Source organism: Laccaria bicolor, genomic scaffold (assembly GCF_000143565.1).
Source record: "Laccaria bicolor S238N-H82 LACBIscaffold_11 genomic scaffold, whole genome shotgun sequence".
Taxonomy (NCBI): domain Eukaryota; kingdom Fungi; phylum Basidiomycota; class Agaricomycetes; order Agaricales; family Hydnangiaceae; genus Laccaria; species Laccaria bicolor.
In genome coordinates, this window is record NW_001889882.1 from 1,141,687 (window position 1) to 1,162,825 (window position 21,139).

Genomic DNA, 21,139 nt, shown 5'->3' on the forward strand with positions numbered 1-21,139 from the left:
CCAATGATTCTTTCTAGGCATGGAGATTCGCGTTCAGGTTTCCCAATATGTCGAAGACCGCATCGCCGCCCTCCGTGTCACTGCCTCGGAATCTTCGGCTGGGATCGATGCCGCTCCCCATGACTATCAAAATGTGTCGGTGGTTCGTGCAAATGCCATGAAGTTCCTACCAAACTATTTCTCAAAACATTCTTTATCGTCCCTTTTCTTCCTTTTTCCCGACCCACACTTTAAATCCCGAAAACACAAGGCACGCATCATCTCTCCGACTTTGCTTGCGGAGTATGCATTCGTGCTTCGGCCAGGAGGGATTGTTTACACCATCACTGATGTCAAAGACCTTCACGAGTGGATGAAAGCACATCTCACAGCTTTTCCGCTTTTCGAAGCTGTTGATGAGGAAACGCTACGCAACGAGGGGAAAGGGCCCATTATAGACGCAGTATACACGAGTACGGAGGAGGGCAAAAAAGTACAACGGAATGGCGGCGATAAGTGGCTTGCATGTTTTAGACGTGTTGAAGTTGCAAGAGACAGCTGAAAACATTTTCTGATTAGAATATATGTATTATTCGTTCATACCATCGTCGACAGCCCGCTCTTGAACAAGGTGACCAGATTCCATCGCAGCGACCAAGGAGTTTGATCTAGCCAACACTGCCCTTTTCATCTCCCGGTGAATGACCGCTCCCGCTTCCCTAGCCAGCGTTAAAATTTGTTCAAATCGGTCAACGTGCAGCCTAGTCTCCATAGTCACAAGAGCCACTTTTCCTGTCTTCGGCATCATCGCAACGGTGACGTGAGGTGCATCACCCTCTTCCAACGTCGTTAAATCAAGCAGGGGGGCACTAGAATGCACACCGCCTGAAACCGCGCAGACAAAGTCGATCATGGGGATACCGGCGTTGATAAGTGCAAGCGTCGTGCCGTTGATACAGGCTTGCAACAACCCGCCATCTTGCTGTAGAACTTGAATGTAGATATCTATCTGTGACCGAGGGTAGAGATTTGTCTGTATAACCGGTTCAAAGGTAGATTTGATAGTCGATGCAAATTCTAGAATCCGTCTGATAGATTCAGTACACAGTTAGAAAATAGAGTCTTTCGAAAAATTCCGGACTGGAAAATGAGGACTCACTCACTTGTCCCCACGAGACCGTTTCCGTCTCTCTCCCGTGCTAAAGGCAGCTACAGCAACCTCCACATTGATATTTGCGCGGTCATGAATCGTGTGTGACCGTGATTTGGCCTCCCTAGGGCCGTATACGGAGACGAGTACCTGGGTGAGCCCGTGCGTGATGATCGCTGAGCCGTCCGCAACGCCTTGGGGAGAAAGTTCGATGATGATTTCGCGTAGTTCATATTGGCGTCGGCCATCAGAACGAAACCCTCCCTCGTTCAGAATTTCAATACGAGAGCCCTAGGAAGGATGGAAGTGAGCAAGTTCTGGAGGTGAGATTGGAATATTCTTACCATCGTTTTGACCGATATGGACGAGGTGACCGTAGCGCTGCACTAATATACATAGTGGCTCACACACATAACACCAAATTCAATATAACTTGCTCCCGGACCTCTCCTTTACCCAGCTGCGATGTCTGCCCCACTCGATGATCTTCCAATACCCACTTCAATCTTGGACACCGATTTGTACAAGGTGCAATCTTCAAGCATCTACATTCCTATGTTGTTGAGATCTTACTAATTAACAGTTGACCATGCAACAAGCGGTCCTACAACAGTTCCTTGAAGTACAAGCCACCTATCGCTTTTTCAATCGAGACAGCAAAGTCCTTTTCTCCCGTCACTGTGTTGAGCGGTTCCGAGCTGCTGTTTCTTGTGAGTGCTTTTTGTCCGTGCTTCTCTAGCTAACAGCGTTATTGCATTCAGGCTTTGCTCTCCTCTCGCTCACAGACGCCGAGCTTCAATGGCTCAAGGAATCATGCTCCTATTTAACCCCCGATTACTTGTCTTACCTTTCATCTTATCGGTTCAAGCCGGAACAAGTTTCGATTGAGTTTGTTCCCCTTTCAAGTGACGGTCAACAGGGTAACGTTGAGATTTTGGTGTCCGGCCCTTGGGCAGAGGTCATCCTGTGGGAGGTGCCTCTCATGGCCTGTTTGAGCGAGTCGTACTTCCAGACGGTGATTACAGATTGGAGTTATGACGGTCAAGAAGGTATGTTGCTTACTCCCTATGAGATACTCTTCTCATGAAGTTCAAATCAGAACTTGCCTATACAAAGGGTCATGAGCTCCTTTCTGCTTCTTGTTCATTTAGTGAATTTGGAACGCGTCGAAGACGTTCATATGACACACAGGATATTGTTATCAAATCCCTTGTCTCTGCAACGAAAGATGTGAATGGAGGGGGTTCTTTCAATGGAACAAGCAATGTTTGTAATCTTACACTGTATATATTAATTGCTTATGCAGCTGTATGCTCAATCAGGTCCATTTTGCACAAAAGTATGGCCTTCGTGCAATTGGAACGATTGCGCAGTATGTATATCCAATATCAGGCTTTAGTTAGCATGCTGATCAATACGAAGTGAATGGTTCATGGGGGTAATCCATCTGTTGTCTTTTTTCAAACTCGTATCTGAACCCTCTTCGTCAGGTTGCTGCTCTGAAAGGGTATAAAAACGCAAATTCAACGGCCTTGGAGATATGGGAGAAAGTTTATTCCAACGATACCGCGCTCATTGCCCTTACCGACACTTTTTCGACCGAGGCTTTCTTTCAAGTGAGCAAAGTTCAAAATATAATAAAATCATCTCCACTAACGCAGATTTGGGCCAGGACTTTGTTACAGATCCTGTACGTGCACAGCGTTGGACAGGATTACGACAAGACTCTGGAGATCCATTCGAATTCGGCCCTCGCGTCAAGAATATGTATGAATCTATAGGAATAGATCCGGCTGACAAGACTCTCGTCTACTCCGACGCATTGACTGTTCAAAAGGCAATCCAGATTAAAAAGGGTTGTGACGAAATAGGTCTTCGTAAAGGTCTGGAACCCACGTATTTTCTCCATGAGCTGCATACTTACATTTACGCAGTTACCTTTGGCATCGGGACTTTTTTAACAAATGACTTCAAGACATCCTCCAGCGGTGGAAAGGAAAAGAGTAAAGCGCTGAATATGGTCATCAAACTGGCATCTGTAGATGGGAGGCCTTGCATTAAAATCAGTGACGATTTGACCAAGGTAAGCTGTTTTGGTTAGTTAGATTTTTGCTAATATGTACGTGATAGAATACTGGTGATGCAGAAACACTGGCACTTGTCAAGGCTATATACAATTTACCAACTAAATGATTACTGTGAAGGGAAGTTAGGCAGTTTAGGTTGTCAGGAGAGTGGAGAAAAGAAATTATGCTGGGAATGGTTGGAAGACTCCGGTTTTTCTTGGTTTGAGACGAAAGTGGAAAGGAAATGTAATGTAGAGTCTGATATAAATAGAGGTTCCAACATGCTTCTTCGCACACATACAATCGGACGATTAGGACGCTGCTTAGGAACTTACCAATGTACTCGATTCCAAAGGCCCTCCTCACGAGCTTTCCACGCTACCTGCTATACATCTGACAGCTCCTTCACAAACCTGCTTGCAGATGCCGACAACCCTCCTCCAGTGCAGGTGTCGAGCATTTCAGACCAAGAGGGTATCCGCCTTGTTGACGGCCTCGTCCTCCCAGCCGCATGTATTTTTCTGGAGGGTCAAGTATATCTATGGGATGTTCCTTCGCTCAAAACGGAGAACAAACCTAGTGAGGTCCAATGGCAAGGATGGACGAAGGACCATTTCGAACTTTTCGACGTTGTGGTTCCGAAGCCTGGTACGCTCTGATTCTTTTGCACCACTTATCCGGATCCCTAGCAATACGAATTCCCCTCTCAGAAATTCTCCTGTTGGGAACGGGCAAGCGGATCGTCCAACCGCCCTCATTCATGCGGACCTACCTCAACGACCGGGGGATTCAGTTGGACGTTATGGATACTGTGCGTCTGCGGTGCATTCTTTTTAACTCATGTGCTTATGACGCTTGAATTTTATAGAGAAACGCGTGCGCGACGTACAACCTTCTAGCGGAAGAAGGCCGACGCGTTGCAGCAGCCTTACTACCCAACGACCCGCTTAAGAGGTGGAATAAGATGACTGTGAAGCCGAAGACTGGATCCTCATAGTTCAAGTCAAGCTCGACTTGCCCTGCGCATGGTAAAATTTGTTCGTTATGTTAATCTTTGGAAAGCCCTTGCTCATCGACGTCTGCAGTGGCCACATTTTAATCTAAAAGGCGAAAAGTACACAATGGCATGATGCCCTGGACTTTCTTTCGGGTGGTCTGGTTGGTCTGGTTATCTCAAATACGGTCACTGGAACAATCCTGTCCAACAAGTTATTAGACCTCCTTTCAGTTGCCTGTGACAAAGGGGCGCACAATGACGCTATATTGTAGGTTTCGAGGGTGGAATAATGTGCATTTCTGCAGCGTTCTTTTCATAGACGACCATTTGAATGAGAGCGGCCGCTTCCTGCTCTGAGCAGTATCTTATCGACCAAAATTTCTTCCAATTCTGACTGTTGCGATGAAAGAGTCACTCTTCTGTTTGCCATTGCTCGTTTAGCTCACTCGCAGACTTTACACACAGAAATAAGAAACCACTAATAGACTACAAACGGGAGTTCAACGTTCAACTGTCAATTGAATCAGCCTTCCGCTTCCCCTTTCTTTTCCCACTAATTTCTGGTACATCCTCATCCATTTCTTGTACGGAAGGCGGTGGTGCGTCGTCTTCATCGTCATCAATAGATGGTAGGAAATATGTAATCGGCAATGGTTCGTCTAGAAACACCCCATCGTCGTAGGTGGCACATTGGGTTACAATGAAGGATTTGACTTACGCGTCTCCGGATTATTGAACTGCAAAAACAAAACCTCCCACCCGCTAATCCCACAATCCCGTACAGGCTTCTGGGGATCCAGAATTTCGAAACCGCCGGATTGTGATTGCAGTAGAACTTGACGTTTCGATGGCAGTTTACAGATCTCAAAGTCATCGGTACTCGTCGGGGGCGGGACGAGGACAGCGCCTTCTTCACCTAGAAAGCCTTTCATGAACTACGATATCAGTCCAGTTACAACGAGAGGCGAACCGGAGTCCTGATCCTCCTCTATCGTGAAGTCCAGCGGGAAAGGCGACACGTCGGAGGAGAGTGCATCCAAAATTTCGTCCTTTAGCTCTGAGATCAATGTACTAGGAGCAACGCCGGACAACGCGATGGTGATCCTGTGCGTTTTGCATTGGAGCTGGTAGATTTTCGGTTGTGGACGTGGTGGCTGAGTGGGGTATCATTAGTAGAGTTATTGCCTGAACACACGAAGGGCGTGCCACAGTGTGCGTACCATAATTAAGATGTTATTTGAACTCCGATTATATTGCTCACTGATTCACTGAACATCCAAGTATCGAATTGTCAAAATTATCGGGTTCATAGGTACATTACATTCGGATATTGTGTAACGAAATGAAGCGCTCTCATGCGAGAACTCGCACCAGAACATCTCACAGTGGAATGATCTTGCCCTCCTCCAAGTCTCGTAATTACTCGCGGTAGACGCGGTACACGAGCGAGCAGTTTGTTCTCATTGGTCGCCATGTGCAGCGCAGGCGGAAGGCAGCCGTCGTTGCGAGATCAAGTGCTTGATGATGGCCTATTCAAGATCGCAAAGTTCTCCAAGAACGAAAGGGGGTGTCGTGTTCAAAGTGTCTCGACCAAGAAACGCGCTAAGTCAGGTGTCGGCGATCGCATTGTCAAAGCAGGGTTTAAAGACGTTGGAAAATACCTTTGTCAAAAAAAATCGTCTTCAATACCTGTAACCAAATGTCAAAATTTCCCTCAGGATGAGTAAACCAAAATGACTCACGAATTCAAGCATTTGCAATGTCCATAGCGACATCGTCTTCACCACTCTCATTGTCAATCTGCATCTCCTCAGGGTCAGTCTCTTTCGCCTTTCCCTTCCCTTTCCCCTTTGATTTTGATTTTGATTTTGCCTTCGCCTTTTCCGCTGGTGCCTTCTTAGGTTTGGAACTCTCGCCCTTTGCCCGCGGCGCGCGAGTCAGAGGAGCCAATTTCCCCGTCAATCTGTCGATCTGGTGTGGATTTTCGTCGTGCGCAGCGGTGGCGGCTACTTCGCCATCTTCCGCACCTCGTTCGTTCCATTTATCGGAGGGGTCTTTAGGTTGCAGGTTGACTTCATTGAAGCAAATACGTTGCTCTGTATTGGAAACGTGTACGACGGAACGTTTATTCCAGTCATGATTATCTATATGTCGTGTCGATGAACTGTTTTGTAAATTATTTTGTCTAACTCACCTTTGTCGTCGGTAAATAACATCTCAGTTCCAAGAAGAACATCGTGACGCCCTTTGAATATCGTTCCCTGGAGCTGTAAAAATGGAGTAGGTGTATCTAGGCCCTAAACATTCTGCAATTAGCGATAAGCAAACTCGCGAGACTCGTGAAAAACCCACAATCAAGCGATAACCTGTAGAACCTGGAACAAGCGTCGGTTCGATGGCCCCGAGGTCCAAAACAACATAAGACACCTCTTCATCTTCATCTTCATAATCTTCATCGGGCCCAAAGGCCTCGACTTGTTTGAAGCCGGGACAAAGCGAAAGGGATGGACTCATCTGGCACAAGCACTGACAAACAAACTGAAATTTCATACCCACGGACAAAACTCATTGGCAGCGCTTGATAGATATCAATGGGTACGCACTGATTACGGTTCTTATGCTCTTACTAACGACTTGCACTCTCAGCTCCGAAGAAAGCAAAAAAGATCTCCTTGAACGAGTTTCTCGGCGATAGTGGTCAGTAGTGAACCCTATGCAATTGATCACATCTCAGCTAATTTGCTCAGCACTAGGATCATGGGCGGATGAAATGGATTCTCTGCCCAATGCTCGTAAGTTGTTTCTAATTTCAAGCACTGTCGTTTGATTGACTTTGCCTAGCCGCGGTTAGGACTGATGAGGAGAATAGCCGTGGAGATCGCTATGGTCGAAGAGGAGACGATTTTTTGAGCAGCCGTCGTACGTTTATTCTTCCGCTTTCTGATAACATTTCTCATGAGTGCTTCAGCGGATCGAGTCGCTGGTCCTCCACGAGAGGATATTCCGCTCCCTTCTCAACCCCCTTACACTGCGTTCATCGGGAATTTGGCATTTGACCTCACTGAAGATGACCTGGGAGCCTTTTTTGAAGGAGCAAAGGTATGTCTCCGGCCTTTCTCGCATTCGTTACATGACATATTCAAGATTATTAGACAAAATCAATCAAAATCATCAAGGACAAGGACGATAAACCCAAAGGTTTCGGTTACGTTGAATTTGAAGATCTTGATGGCTTGAAGGATGCCCTCACCAAAAGTGGCTCGGTAAGCTTTGTGATTTTCAACGTTTACATTACCCTGATCCTCCGCTAGAACTTTTCAGGAAGGACCGTTCGGGTCAGTGTTGCAGAACCACGTGAGAACTATCGCATTCTTATCCCTATTCTGTTGTGCTGACGACGAATCGCATAGCTAAAGAGCGTGGTGGTTTTGGTGGAGGATTCGAGGATGACTCAAAATTCGACAACCCTTGGCGCCGTGATGGCCCCCTCCCTGACCTACCTAACTCTAGGGACAGCTCTCGTCGTCGCTTTGATGGACCGCCCCCCGACCGTCAGCTCTCCAGCGTCTCCGAGGGTGCTAGTGATTGGCGCTCTAGCCGTCCTGCACGCCAATCTGAAGAAGCTCCTCAGTTCAAGCGAAAGGGGTCCGGGTTTCTGCCACCCGACGCTCAGGCTGGTGCTGCTGACAAGGACGAAGTTTGGACGATTGGAGGGAAATTCAAGCCTGCAGCTCCCGGCCCAGATGAAACCCCAGGGAGCAGGTTTGGGAGTTTACGAGGAAAAGGTGATATGGGTCCTCCAAAAGATACGGATGAAGGGGATTGGAGGAGTGCGCGACCAAAGCCGGCACATACCAGTATTTCTCGTAAGTTCCCCCGCCTTTATTTCTATTCATCGACGAGCTAACGGGCTGCCATAATAGCTTCTAGCTCGACGCCTCCGACACCCCAACTTGGTCGGCGCAAACTTGAGCTTCTTCCTCGGTCTGGCAACGCCTCCGCTTCCCCAAGCCCCCTGTCTTCCCCTAAAATGGGTCCAACTCCTCAGGCCTCCAGCGCATCTCGTTCAAATCCTTTTGGTGCAGCCAGGTGCGAGATTTTTTCAAATTGTTCTTATATACTAATCAGCTGTAGACCCGTGGACGTAAGCACTCGGGAGAAAGAGGTTGCTGATCGCCTAGAGAAAGATAAAGAAAGGCTGCCAATGTCCCGTACAAACTCGCGTACCGCGACGGAGAGGAGTTCACGAACATCAACGCCGCCTGCCAACTCCCAAAACAAAATTCCTTCTTCCCCAAAGCCATCTAATTATGTCCTGGCACCGAATGTTCGGCCCACACTCAGCTTTGCGAATGTTGCAGCAAATAAAGAGACGGTTGATAGTAAGCCAGAGGACTCGTCCCATACAACGGACAAGGTGCAGGCAGAGGCTGTAGCTGAGGTATAAGCATCGCAATGGTTATAGACACAGGTATCGATGACAGTTTGCTAAGTATTTAACCTGTGCTCTCAGGCTCATATAACTACGGTCTTTGTTGTCCAATTTCTGGGTCAATAAATTTCATTCTTCCTCGTCCTGCGCACCAATCACCTGTAAACTTCAAACTGACAGAAAAAAAGAGATTCTCCACACCTTTGAAACGGATGCCATCCGTCGACTGGCTGTCTTGCTCACACTTGGCTTTGATTCGTTGCAGGGCCTCTCTTCTTTGCGCCTCGAGTCGCTCCTTTTCTTCTCGTTCCAGTCGTGCATCGTATTCTTCCTCAGTTTCTGTGGTTACGTCCGGTTTGTCCAGTTTATGGGACTTCTTCGGACGGATTGAACGGCGCTTGGAATTTGGACTGGTTGACCGTGATCGGGAGGAATCTTTTTGTTGGATCACATCTTTGGAACGAGGTCTTTTGATACTTTTGCCTGCAACACGAATCAGAGTGCATTTATATATGCGAAGGGGACGCGACGTACGAAGCTCAAGTTCACCGCAGTTTGAGATGACGATCGGAGTGGTTGGTCGATGTTTCTCATCCACGGATATGTTAGCCAGTTGTTTGATAACGTCATCGTAACCTTTGACGACCCTTCCAAAAACAACGTGTTTTCCTAGAGTATGGATTAAATAGGCGAGATCAATGGAGTAGGAGAGAAAACCAAACTTGCCGTTCAAATGTGGACATGGACGAAGGGTAATGAAAAACTGAGAACCGTTTGTGTTAGGTCCTTTGTTGGCCATGCACAGTAAACCTTCGGAATCCAGCGGGATAGTGAGGTCTTCGTCGGCGAACGAAGAACCGTAGATGGACTCTCCTCCCATCCCATTACCCTTGATGAAATCTTGGAGAGCAGAATCAGATAGGAAAGACAACGTTGAGTGGCACAAACCTCCGCCTTGCAGCATAAAGTCCTTGATGCATCTGTGTAGGATAGATTTCTTGTAATAAAGTGGGCTCCCCGAGGCAGATAATCCCTTATCCCCAGTGCAGAGTGCGCGGAAGCTTCGAAGAGGGAGAATTAGGCAGCGAAGTATGAGGCGGCAGAGAACGTACTTTTCGCACGTCTTTGGTGTTGAGTCAACGAACAACTCAAAGATTACCCTGACAGGTGGTTAGGTTTTGTCGCAAAAGAAATAAACGGTATTAACGTACCTACCCACTGGCTGGTCATCGACAGAGAAATTGAAAAATGTGCGTGGATTCACCATGAAAAGTAGCGCAAAGTGCTACTCAATCTATTCTTGTCTTCCCATCTCAATTTCAAAGTCCGCTGATCAGACTTTGCAACCCAGTTGTAACGTCAGAGATAAAAATTCCATCCAGTTGTGTCACCAAGCAGGCGTCCTTTGTTTCTTATATGCAAAGTTTTCATTGAGTTCTGTCTAGCGTACACAGTAATATATATATATATTCTTCATTGGTATCCAGAGTCAAATTCAATAATTTACATGTGATCACAACTTGAAGGGCTTGTTCGTCTGCGCGCGAAGCAGCAGTTTTATCTCTAGAAGCACCAAAGCCATCTTTTTGCAAAAGAATTTTGACACAATGTGGTGTTGAGAATATCTGAGAAAATTCTTTCTATTCTTTATATCTTTTCTTGTTATTCAAATTGAACACCCACAGTTGTGCCAGGTTGTGCCTGGCAGAGCTTTGTAGACATCCATATTTGGTAATCCAAGAACATGTTGTACCTTTGCGCCTGACCAACGCCTGACCAGGGCTTCATTGCTCCAGACCCCGCCTTACTGCCTCTCCCCCTCTCACCTCAACCATTTTCTGCGAAACACACACCTAATGCGCCAGTTTAATGTCGTGGTTCTTGGAGGTACCGCATTCTTTTTGGATCGTATCTTCGCTCTCCTGACTATCCTCCAGCTGGAGGGGTTGGCAAATCGGCACTCACAGGTAATCGCGCTTGATTAAACGAGGCTTACTGTTGCTAATATCTTTGTAGTTCGGTTTATCCGGGATGTTTTTGTGGAGAACTACGACCCAACTATCGAAGGTTACATCGCCTCATCCCTCTTTCATTCAGAGGTCTAACCCTCCCCTTAGAGGAATATCGTAGAACTATAATGGTTGACGGCGAACTTTCTTCAGTAAGTGGTTATAATTCAATACCACTCTCTCCGAAAGAGCGTCGTATTTGCAGGCGTCGCCGCGCGGTCCTCCTTTCAGTTCTTCACCCACTTTGCATCTCACGCGTCCTACATTTATTAACAATTTTGCTCCTCTACTATCAGCTTGAGGTCTTAGACACGGCTGGTGCTGAACAGTTCACTTCGCTGAACGAGGTTTACATCAAAGTAAATTTTAGCTTGTGGTTTCTAAACTGAGTTGGACTGACCGCCTTGCATTTATCCTAGTCTGGCCGTGGGTTTGTGCTCGTGTTTAGGTGCCGTTGGTTTTTTTTTTTGTTGGCCTTGCATAAACGTCTTTCACCAGCCTTACACAGGAGGCAAGCTTGAAAGAGGTTGATAACTTGAGAAAGCAGATATATCGCATCAAGGGCGGGGACACTGTGAGCATTCACCTGACGTCACCATTCAAACGTTGTTGTTGACCCTTTTTTCATATTTTTTTTTCAAGGGTGTACCGATTGTTGTGGTCGGTACAAAATTAGATTTGGTGAATGAACGCGAGGTGCAAAGGAGTACCATTCAATCTCTTTCTGCACGCTGGGACCTTCCGTTTTACGAAACCTCGGCCAAGCGAAATTGGCATGTCACAGACGTATTTGAAGACCTCCTGAGGCAAATGCGGATACGCTATCCAGCTGAACCGGTTAAGAAGAAAAAGAAACGCGGCAGTGGGTGCGTTGTCATGTAAACTCATTCGAGCAGGCAACTTGTCTCGACTGTCATTCAATACCACATCACAAACTGGCAATGTTCGCTTCGCTATCCATGGGCTCAAACTTTGTCAACCAGAGGAACCTGCCATTTACCTGGATGAATATACACCAAGTACCCTTGCGCATCTCACTCAGTAGGATGGATCTGACTACTACCCTTGAAGGACTTAGTTCTTGTATAGAATGCTCACTCTCATTCGCTTTTCCACCTTGGACACCTTAGACACTTAATTACTTGAAGTTAGCGATGTGGCTGTCCTTATTTACACTTGATTGTTGTAGAAGTGTAAAGCGAAAATTTCTCTGCATTTTCACCACAAACCTCTCTTTATCCCCCTTCTTCACCCCTTCAAACAAATCATGGTAGACAACCATTCTCTTTCACTCCAAAATTAGCTGACTTTACTGACTTCAGAGTTACGGCGGTTCTTACGGCGGCGGCGGTGGCTACAGCAACGGATATGGAGGCGGAGGCGGAGGGGGACATGGAGGAGGTGGGGGTTGGGGCGATGACAAAATGTCGAACCTTGGAGGTGGTCTGCGCTCAGTGGACTGGAACAGCACGAAGCTGGAGCACTTTGAGAAAAACTTCTACATCGAAGACAAACGCGTGGCAGCGCTCAGTGACCGTGAAATCGAAGAGTTCCGGCGGATAAAGGAGATCAAAGTAGGTGTACCCGACTTACAAATTTTGGCTTGTGCACTTACACGAGCAGGTCCAAGGCCGCAATGTTCCTCGGCCTGTTGTGTCCTTTGACCAAGTTGGCTTTCCCGAATATCTTATGAGCTCGATACGTGCCCAAGGCTTTGATGCACCCACCCCAATTCAGTGCCAGGCTTGGCCCATGGCATTGACTGGTCGAGATGTTGTCGCTATTGCTCAAACTGGAAGCGGAAAAACGATTTCATTCGCTCTTCCGGCCATGTTACACATCAATGCGTGAGTCACGTTCATTCTCTGTTAATATTTATTCACGTCGTCCTTTGTAATTTAGTCAGCCATTGTTGGCCCCTGGTGACGGTCCCATTGCGCTCGTTCTTGCACCAACCCGAGAACTCGCCGTACAAATCCAGCAAGAATGCACAAAGTTTGGGTATGACTTGACATTTTTTTAATACAATTTCCTGTACTTACCACCATCGCCATAGATCAAATTCTCGTATTCGTAACACTGCCATATATGGAGGTGCTCCCAAAGGTCCACAAATTCGCGATCTACAGAGGGGCGTCGAAATTGTCATCGCTACCCCGGGTAGACTCATCGACATGCTGGAAACTCAAAAGACAAATCTTCGACGAGTCACCTATTTGGTCATGGATGAGGCTGATCGCATGCTCGACATGGGTTTCGAACCTCAAATTCGAAAAATTGTTAGCCAAATCCGCCCAGACCGTCAAACTTTGATGTTCAGCGCAACGTGGCCAAAGGATGTACAAAAGCTTGCCAATGTAAGCTCCGTTCGTCTTGTCTGATGGGGATTTCTCCTAACCTCGACTGCTACAGGACTTTTTACGAGACATGATTCAAGTCAACATTGGTTCGATGGAGTTGACAGCAAATCACAATATCCAACAAATTGTGGAGGTTTGCAGTGACTTCGAGAAGCGAAATAAACTCATCAAGCACCTCGACCAAATAAGCGCGGAGAATGCGAAAGTGCTAATATTCGTTGCTACAAAGCGTGTTGCAGATGATATCACGAAATATTTGCGTCAGGATGGATGGCCAGCGCTTGCCATCCATGGGGACAAAGAGCAGTGCGTGGTTTTATTTTTGTTAGTCGAGAACCTCCATTGACATAGTCGTCTCAAGGCGTGAACGTGACTGGGTTTTAGGCGAGTTCAAGGCTGGTCGTTCACCCATTCTCATCGCGACAGATGTAGCTTCTCGCGGACTTGGTACGTCCTATTTCGTTTTTCAACGCTCCAACAGGGTGCTCTAGAGTGCCATCTGGCGGATTCTCCCCCGATGGTTGTTGAAGTGTGACATTTGTCCCGCACGGTCTCAATCGGAAAGACCCTACAACTAGTATTCGGTAACCAGGGAGACTTCAACGAAGATGCACTCACTTTATCCGTAAAGGTTCTTTGCAGGGCGCGTTTCGGATTTGGACAGGTTCAAGCAGATGCTCGGAAGGCCATCGAGAGGGACTTTCCTGAATATGACGCAATCCCTCTGACCTATTACAAAGCAACCTTTTACGCTCTGGGCATATCAGGAGCGTAAGCGGGTGAACGCCATTGAACATTTGAAATAATAGTTCTTGGTTTGCTGGTGGTTATGGACTTTCGTCGGAAATGTACATTGTCTCCTCTCGATATCAGTATCTGCTCGACGAAGAACCCTGCCTATCTGTATTCTCGACGCTGCACCTCAACTAATTCCTTTTGGTTGGAGCATCTTGAAGTTTTTTCAGTGATCAATGCTTGCATTGCTGGATACTTCGAACACTTTTGTCTTGTCTATTTTGGTGATCCTGTATTGACTCATCTGTGTCTTTCTTCCCCCCATGTTCTTCTCTGTACTCTCTTAACCTTCTGTGCGGCAATTCATCCAACGCTGTTCAATATGCAGACGTCAAAGATGTTGGCTATGTCATCGTACGTCTTAACCATTCTTATGTCGTCTCGATAGCTGACAATTATTTCTAGAATTATGATTTCCCTAATAACTGCGAAGATTACATTCATCGTATTGGACGGACTGGGGTAAGCTTCTTGCAGAATAAGATGTAAAGCTGCTAATTGATTTATTTTTGTAGCGTGCAGGCATGAAAGGCATATCATATACCTACTTTACAACGGATAACGCAAAATCTGCACGAGAACTCATTGGCATTCTTCGGGAAGCAAAGGCCACCGTTCCACCGCAGCTAGAGGAGATGTCCATGTACGGTGGCGGTGGAGGCGGACGAGGTAAGGTTACTGGAAATACCTTTCGTACATTTTTCTCATAATACTTGTAGGTCGTTATGGAGGTGGTGGTCGTGGTGGTCGTGGAGGCGGCGGTGGTGGTGGAAGATATGGTGGTGGTGGTGGTGGCGGCGGTGGATATGGAGGCGGAGGCGGCGGTGGGTACGGAGGGCGAGGTGGTGGTGGTGAACGGTGGTAGGCTTGCATTTTTGTGTAGAGGTATTGGTACCTCTGCTTGCCTAATGTCTCCTCCACTTTGTCAATTATAAATCGCTCTTTCACAACCAAACTAACTCCAATATATTTGTGGTAAGGTCATAAATGAGGCTTACTTTTCATGGTGAAGCCATGCACATTTTTCGATTTCTCTGGGGTAATCTTTGAGTTGTTCGTTGACTCAACACGCGCAAAAAGTACGTTCTCTGTCTTCTCTTCTATCACATGCTTCGCTGCCTATTTTTCTCCCACTTCCAAGCTTCAGCGCACTCTGCACTGGGGAGAAGGGGTTATCTGCCTCGGGGAGCCCACTTTATTACAAGAAATATACTTATCCTACCCAGATCTATGCATCAAGGACTTTATGCTACAAGGCGGGAAATTGTGCACACTTGCACTCAACCTTGTCTTTCCTATCTAATTTTACTCTCCAAGGTTTTGTCAAGAGTAATGGGATGAGGGGAGAGTCCATCTACAGTTCTTCGCTCGCTGACGAAGTCCCGCTAGATTCCGAAGGTTTACTGGCCAACAAAGGGCCTGACACAAACGGTTCATTACCCTTCCACATTTAAACGGCAAGTTTGGTTCTCTCTCCTACTCCACTGGTCTCGCTTATTTGATCTATGCTTTGGGAAAACAAGTTGTTTTTGGGCTGGTCGTCAAAGGTTACGATGGCGTAATGAACCAGTTGGCTAACGCTCATCTTCTGGAAACATGAATGGAGAACACATATTAAACCACGAGAAAGAAGGAGCACTCTCGAGAAACAGAAACGAAGCCATGGTCTGCAAAAGCAAGGACGACTAATTACCAATTCATCCAACAAAAGTACCTCCAGGGCTTTCAGAACAACCCTGGCAATCCTCGCCCTTCTCGTCTGCCCATTGCTAAATGAGCGGGGGATCCGTAAGGTCCGTGTTGGTTTCTCTCTGCCCTTCTATCCCAACCTGAAAACTTTCTGCACAGTTCGGGTATCCTCATCCCCCTGACGCGGTCAAGTTTCAGAAATACTTCAACCTTCGCTTCGATACGCCAGCCCCACTATTGCGAACACACCCAGTTGAGATCTTTTACATGCAGGAGCCCGAGCGCAATTTTGTGGACGCAGCCATAAACACTATTCTAATGAATCGTGCTGAAGATCCAGGCAACATACTACTCTTTCTAACAAGTGAAGAGCAAATTGGGGATGCCTGCAAGAAAATAAAGCTGGAAGCAGATGAACTAGTGAACTGGCATTCGGAGGCGTTGGTCCGCTTTTGTGACTTCCGCTAAGTATATTCATCTATGCCTCCCAGCAACAGCAGCGGATCCCAACCTCTGACTCCGGGCGGTCCTCCCGGTCCGAAAGTCGTTGTGCCAACCAACATTGCGGAGACATCATCAACTGCTGACGGCATAGTTTACGTCGTCGATGCCGGCTTCTTCGAGGAAAAAGTATATAACCTCGTGCACGGGTGGAGTCTCTTATTGAGACGCCTGCCTCGAAAGCTTCGGCTCAATAGTGGGGTGGTAGAGCTAGCAGGATTCGACCTGGGAAGTGCTTCTGCCTACACCACGCATCCTGATATCTCGAGCCTGTGCAACTTGGCGAGTACGGCGCTGGAGCTATTCAAGCTAGGTATAACAGATCTCGTTTATTTTGATTACTTGGTGAGGCTTGAGATCAATATTAAATCTAATCGGCTAACAAAGAAACTGCTTGTTAAGATGCACCTGCTTCGGAGACCCTCATGCGTGCCCTAGAAATTCTTCATTACCTCGAAACAGGGAAACAGGTTGGTCTACAACAAATTTGGTCTCCATGCGCCACAAACTTTGGTCTCCATGCGCCATCCAATGTTGGACTCAGTTTGCGAAGATGTCAGTAGTCAGTAGTCAGTCCCGATTTTAAATGCAGCAACGAAATACTCTTACTATGCCCTATCAATACCTCGGCACCCCCTCTCAGTCGGCACATCTTTGAGTTTGAACCCTTCCACCAAATCTCTTGCCACAAAATTTTATAGAGGTTCTCCTGGGCCTAATCCAACCTACTTCCGCTTTTCTCCGTCCACAAAAACGATGAATTGACGAAGTTCTGTTTTTTCGGCAGTCACAATTTGTCACAAAAATGTGACGTTTTGTGACTGCCGACTGAGGGGGTGCCGAGGTCCTGGTAGGGCCTAGTATATCCATGCTTCTAGGTGTGTTCTTACTTATTGACAAATACACCCAGAAGCTAACAACTTTTCCAGTTCCAAATGTTTGGTTACGACCGCCAACCTAGCGCAAGGAAGCAGACGCTGCGATAGTGACCATTCAACTCTTTTCAACGTGTATAACAGCCCCGTCAAAGTCCGTGGCTTTCCGTAAAATAGTGTAAAAGTCCGCTGACCCTCATTTAACGTTCGATCGCAGTTACTTTGTATCATGGAGCGTAATGACTCAAACTTACTTTCCATCAACGACGAGAGGAGACCGCACGACTCTATCAAGCAGACCCTTCTATGCGGACTCTTCACGCAGGTTGCCCACAAAGGAGGGGGGGGATTATGCGACTGCCAAGGGCGTGGTGTGGTCACCAGTCTGTAGTCCGTTCCTCACGAGAAGCCTACGCAGATTGTTATGCTTCGTCCCTCGACAGAGCCCGAATGGGTCATGTTCAAATGAATTTATATGCACAACTGAGCAGTACATCCACGCAGGCGACGAAAAAAGCAAATGGAAACTGTAGTTTGAGCTCATATATATTATTCCATAGCTGTTATATTATTAATTTGAGGGCACGAGCGAGTTTTCGATCGACCGTCTCTACATCCACATGAATGACGGAATACTCGGGGTGGACAACCTGATCGCCAGATCGGAGGGCTCTGACAGTTTTGCGGTGGACATGTTGCGAAGGCTCTTTTGTGTCTATCCAGACAAAAGTTGAGTCAACAGTGAACTCAGCTCTGACTATGGGCTTGATCCACTTTGACCACAACTCTGTGTGAAATTCCACATCTGATTGTTTGTGTCTGTCGGATAAGGTAAATTGGATGGCGAAAATTGTGGCTTTCTTAGATTGGCGGTCCAACAGCAGGATGGCACCGTCCACGGTCTTAAAGTTGTAAGCGGTGGGGATATAAAGGCAGCGCTCGCGTTCGGTAGAGAGAAAATTGTCGAAAGCTGGTTTATCGTCAAAACTGGCAGAAGGCATCCGATCAAGGCCAGGGTGGACAGCCTGCAGACCAGAAGTGGCAATGTGGCTGAGGCAGATCTGCTCGGCCAAGAACCCCCGAACGATGGGATTGTTGGACCGCTCAACTGCTTCGTACCACAATGCATCCAGAAATGGAGCGTCACTATGTGCCCGCAATATCGATACCATTCCTTCGAGCGCAATTCCACAGGTAGAGCAACCATTTCCTTCGGCATCAACATAGAAGTAGCGGAGATCAAACAAACTTTGGTCGTTGTATGTAACACGATCACCACGGACACATGCTGACATGATCTTGAGATAGCTATCATGGAATGTTAACGGAGATCAAAGGGGAAATAAGAGGGTGCATTTACTTTTCCCTATCCAATGGATTCAGAGTGGCAAGCTTGTTTACCGCGAATGTGGAAACATCGGATGCGAGATGTACCAGGCCTGGAATCTTCCTGAAGTCCAATTCGTCAAAGTTGGCGATTTCGGTGAGGCACTTCAGCAGAAGCGGCATGCAACCCGTGAGGTATTCAGCTTGTTGCCGCTGTTCAGGTGACAACTGTGGAATTTGATCGTGGTGCTGAAGAAACCAATGATTGGTTTCGTCCTACAAAGCATGACTATTGTGTGGAACAATCTGAATGTATCAGCGTACCGAATCCAGCCCTCCAAATGCTGGAATGACTGTAATTCCATGCTGCTTCTTGAAGATTTCGCGATTGGAATTTTCATTGGCTGAAGCACTAAAAAGATATCTATTTCTGGGCTTCAAGAGGTCAAGCCACGCTATTACTTGGATCTTCCTATCGTTCCGGCCATCGCTGTTACCTGTTACGAGCTCCAGAACATTCACTTGATCGATGATGATGTACACATCTGGATCGCAATTTAAGCATCGAACCACTTCCTCAACATCACCAAATTGTTTGAAGGCTCCGGGGTCAAGCGGGTCGTGGTATGCAAAGTTGTATGCATCCCGCATTGTCGATAATGGAGTCAGGAGCAAGTCATGGCAATTGGGGATGTAGAAGACACACTTTCCTTCGCGGACAAGGTGATAGGCGAGTGCGGCCAGAAGGTGCGATTTGCCTGAACCAGACGACCCGTACAGGTATAGGGTTTCTGATCCATTGAGAAAGGCGGCGCGCTCAATCCTCCTTTGCAAATCGCAAAACTGAGATCTCCCCATATATTCAAAATGGGGAATGCCGTCGATTTTGTTCTCTCCGAAGCGCTGGAAAGGCATCGTGAGTGGCGAAGGGAAAGGAAGGTTTGTAAGCGTCGTATAATCGGAAAAGTTTATATCCGGCATCTTTTTGATCGTTTTATGGACAGCCTGTATGTCCCGCACAACCTTGCCAAGCTTGCGCTTTGTTGCCCGACCACCCTCATCTGTTTCAGACCGTGAGCGCTTCCGAGAGGCTGAGAGTGAGAAGGAGATGCAGCAAGCAGAGTTGAGATAGGAGTGATGGAGGCGATTGTGGTACGACAACGTCAGTTCTGCTCATATATGAACTATGAGCCAGCAGTACTCACCACTTGCGATATTCAGCACGTCAGGGCACTTCACCACAATGTGAAGACGGGCTTGCGAGTGCGGTTCTGCGGGAAAAAGCACCCCAACTTCTTCTCCAGAGCTCAACTCTCTCGAACATGCAGCGATGTCACCCAGGCCTTCTAATCGCTGTGCGAGACTAGAGTCTGGGTCGATAGGAACCACGGAATCGAGCTGATTGAAAAAATCAGAAGGCGCATGTGGTATCAAGGAAATGGTCTACCTGCAAAAGCTGCAGTTGTTCAGCGTCTACGGTATGGAGTTGTTTAATTGCCTCGCGTATCAACCCCTTTAGTTGAAAAACATTGGTTTTGTTGGGAATGTCAAAGACATTGTAAGGTTTTAGAATGGTGCCCGCGAACTGTGGACCTTCCAGGAAACACCACAGACTGCTTGATTTTCGCGGAGACATGATAGGTAGTAAGGCTGGAGGGAAGCGGCGTCGAACAAGATGTAAACGACGAGCAGAGTTAGGAAAGGGGCTGTACTGGAGTTCACTCATTGCAATCGAGACTGAGCGTCGTGATTGATAGTTTCGATATTCTTAGACACGTTCAGCCGCGTATGCCAACCAGAAGGCGTCGCGACTTCCTAGGTGAAACGTATAATAAGTCGGATGCAGAGTTGAGAAATGCCTAAGAGTGCCGCTGCACCTTGCAGGTCTTCCCCAAGCGTGTTCGTATCCTCGAATTTTCAGGTCTTCTCCAGGCGTGTTCAGCTCGAGCTGCCAATGGCACAGATTCCGGGCGTACTGGATGGCCGGCGATGCGATAGAAAAGTGTGAGTCTGGCGCATTTGGTCCAGAATAACAATGATTATTCAATCTCCGCCTAAACCCGGTAATGGCCCACAGTCCAATCAACTCTAGGCTCTTTTAGAAACGCGCTGAGGTAGCCGCTGAGACGTTATTACAGCACAGTGCGAACACCAGTCGGCCAAACATAGTGAGGTCCTCCTGCTGTTGAACCGCGTCATGCATCAATACATCCACGATCCCGCATGAGCTGATACGGATACTATAATTTATTACACGTAAGGTAAGCCTGGACTTGACCAACAACAGAAGGGGACAAGTCTCACCGATTTTGTCCTGTCAGCAGAATCTTCGAGACATCAATCATCCTGACAGCTTGACCGAGGACTTTCTTGACAGTACAAGCGATCTGGACAATGTAAGACCAAATAGTGCGTTTCGCGATCACCGTAGACTGTGCCTGAAGCAGGAGCTGTTGCCGCCCATGCTGGTACCTTGACTGATAAATCGGCGGTTTCGGTTTCAAATCGGCGTCGAAAAGCGTTTGGCTGTTGGGGTGGCATGCATACACGACAACAAGAGCTGATGCATAATGATGAGATAGGGTTTGTGCGAGACACTCCGAGGCATACAGTTATCATCGAAAGAACGTGTTGTGAACGCTGCCCGGACTGAAATGATCCCCGGAGGTGGGCGGCGATAGGATTGAGTTGGGGGAACATAATCCGAGTCGGGGTTTGTTTGTGCATAGGCCCGTTGGGAATGTGCTGAGGCCGCCATATGGCGCAAATTGGCGGTTGGAGGAGAGTGGTTGCACGCCGGGGAAGATTTCGGGCATCTGCCAAGGAGGTGGATAGTTCGATAGGTGCAAAGCGGTGGGAAGACGAGGGGAAGGAGAGCAGCCCAAACCCGGTAAAGTTCCTGGCAGTCGGGGGGCCAAAAGTGCCCCATGAACCGAAGTCAATCGCGTGGGCGGCTGCCC

General features: G+C 47.4%; 6 protein-coding genes across 6 annotated transcripts; 4 read left to right on the plus strand and 2 right to left on the minus strand.

Moving 5' to 3' along the window:
* Positions 1-6,783: 6,783 nt before the first annotated feature.
* LACBIDRAFT_297331 (uncharacterized protein) lies at positions 6,784-8,639 on the plus strand (the record flags this gene model as incomplete). The annotated part of the gene is made up of 10 exons (XM_001880729.1): positions 6,784-6,787; positions 6,839-6,889; positions 6,946-6,984; positions 7,034-7,111; positions 7,161-7,291; positions 7,345-7,455; positions 7,504-7,546; positions 7,603-8,058; positions 8,116-8,281; positions 8,327-8,639. The coding sequence occupies 10 exons, from the start codon at positions 6,784-6,786 to the stop codon at positions 8,637-8,639; spliced, it is 1,392 nt and encodes a 463-aa protein (XP_001880764.1).
* A 1,763-nt stretch (positions 8,640-10,402) lies between these two features.
* Positions 10,403-11,853, plus strand: LACBIDRAFT_190473 (uncharacterized protein). The gene is made up of 8 exons (XM_001880730.1): positions 10,403-10,511; positions 10,562-10,591; positions 10,641-10,691; positions 10,742-10,785; positions 10,930-10,992; positions 11,053-11,081; positions 11,132-11,207; positions 11,276-11,853. Exons 1-8 carry the CDS (start codon positions 10,481-10,483, stop codon positions 11,513-11,515), a joined length of 564 nt encoding a protein of 187 aa, XP_001880765.1. The 5' UTR covers positions 10,403-10,480; the 3' UTR covers positions 11,516-11,853.
* A 108-nt stretch (positions 11,854-11,961) lies between these two features.
* On the plus strand, positions 11,962-14,653 carry LACBIDRAFT_184803 (uncharacterized protein; the record flags this gene model as incomplete). The annotated part of the gene is made up of 10 exons (XM_001880731.1): positions 11,962-12,207; positions 12,257-12,480; positions 12,536-12,634; positions 12,690-12,990; positions 13,046-13,299; positions 13,355-13,440; positions 14,117-14,142; positions 14,194-14,250; positions 14,304-14,457; positions 14,508-14,653. The coding sequence occupies exons 1-10, from the start codon at positions 12,058-12,060 to the stop codon at positions 14,651-14,653; spliced, it is 1,497 nt and encodes a 498-aa protein (XP_001880766.1). The 5' UTR covers positions 11,962-12,057.
* Positions 14,654-15,561: 908 nt separating this feature from the next.
* Positions 15,562-16,636, plus strand: LACBIDRAFT_294280 (uncharacterized protein; the record flags this gene model as incomplete). Its single annotated transcript, XM_001880732.1, has 5 exons — positions 15,562-15,576; positions 15,637-15,917; positions 15,969-16,323; positions 16,441-16,533; positions 16,571-16,636. 5 exons carry the CDS (start codon positions 15,562-15,564, stop codon positions 16,634-16,636), a joined length of 810 nt encoding a protein of 269 aa, XP_001880767.1.
* A 780-nt stretch (positions 16,637-17,416) lies between these two features.
* On the minus strand, positions 17,417-19,905 carry LACBIDRAFT_294281 (uncharacterized protein; the record flags this gene model as incomplete). Its single annotated transcript, XM_001880949.1, has 6 exons — positions 17,417-18,161; positions 18,214-18,455; positions 18,504-18,583; positions 18,677-19,348; positions 19,385-19,577; positions 19,627-19,905. The coding sequence occupies 6 exons, from the start codon at positions 19,903-19,905 to the stop codon at positions 17,417-17,419; spliced, it is 2,211 nt and encodes a 736-aa protein (XP_001880984.1).
* Positions 19,906-20,277: 372 nt separating this feature from the next.
* On the minus strand, positions 20,278-21,108 carry LACBIDRAFT_297339 (uncharacterized protein; the record flags this gene model as incomplete). The annotated part of the gene is made up of 3 exons (XM_001880950.1): positions 20,278-20,419; positions 20,484-20,739; positions 20,790-21,108. The coding sequence occupies 3 exons, from the start codon at positions 21,106-21,108 to the stop codon at positions 20,278-20,280; spliced, it is 717 nt and encodes a 238-aa protein (XP_001880985.1).
* Between the last annotated feature and the right edge of the window lie 31 nt (positions 21,109-21,139).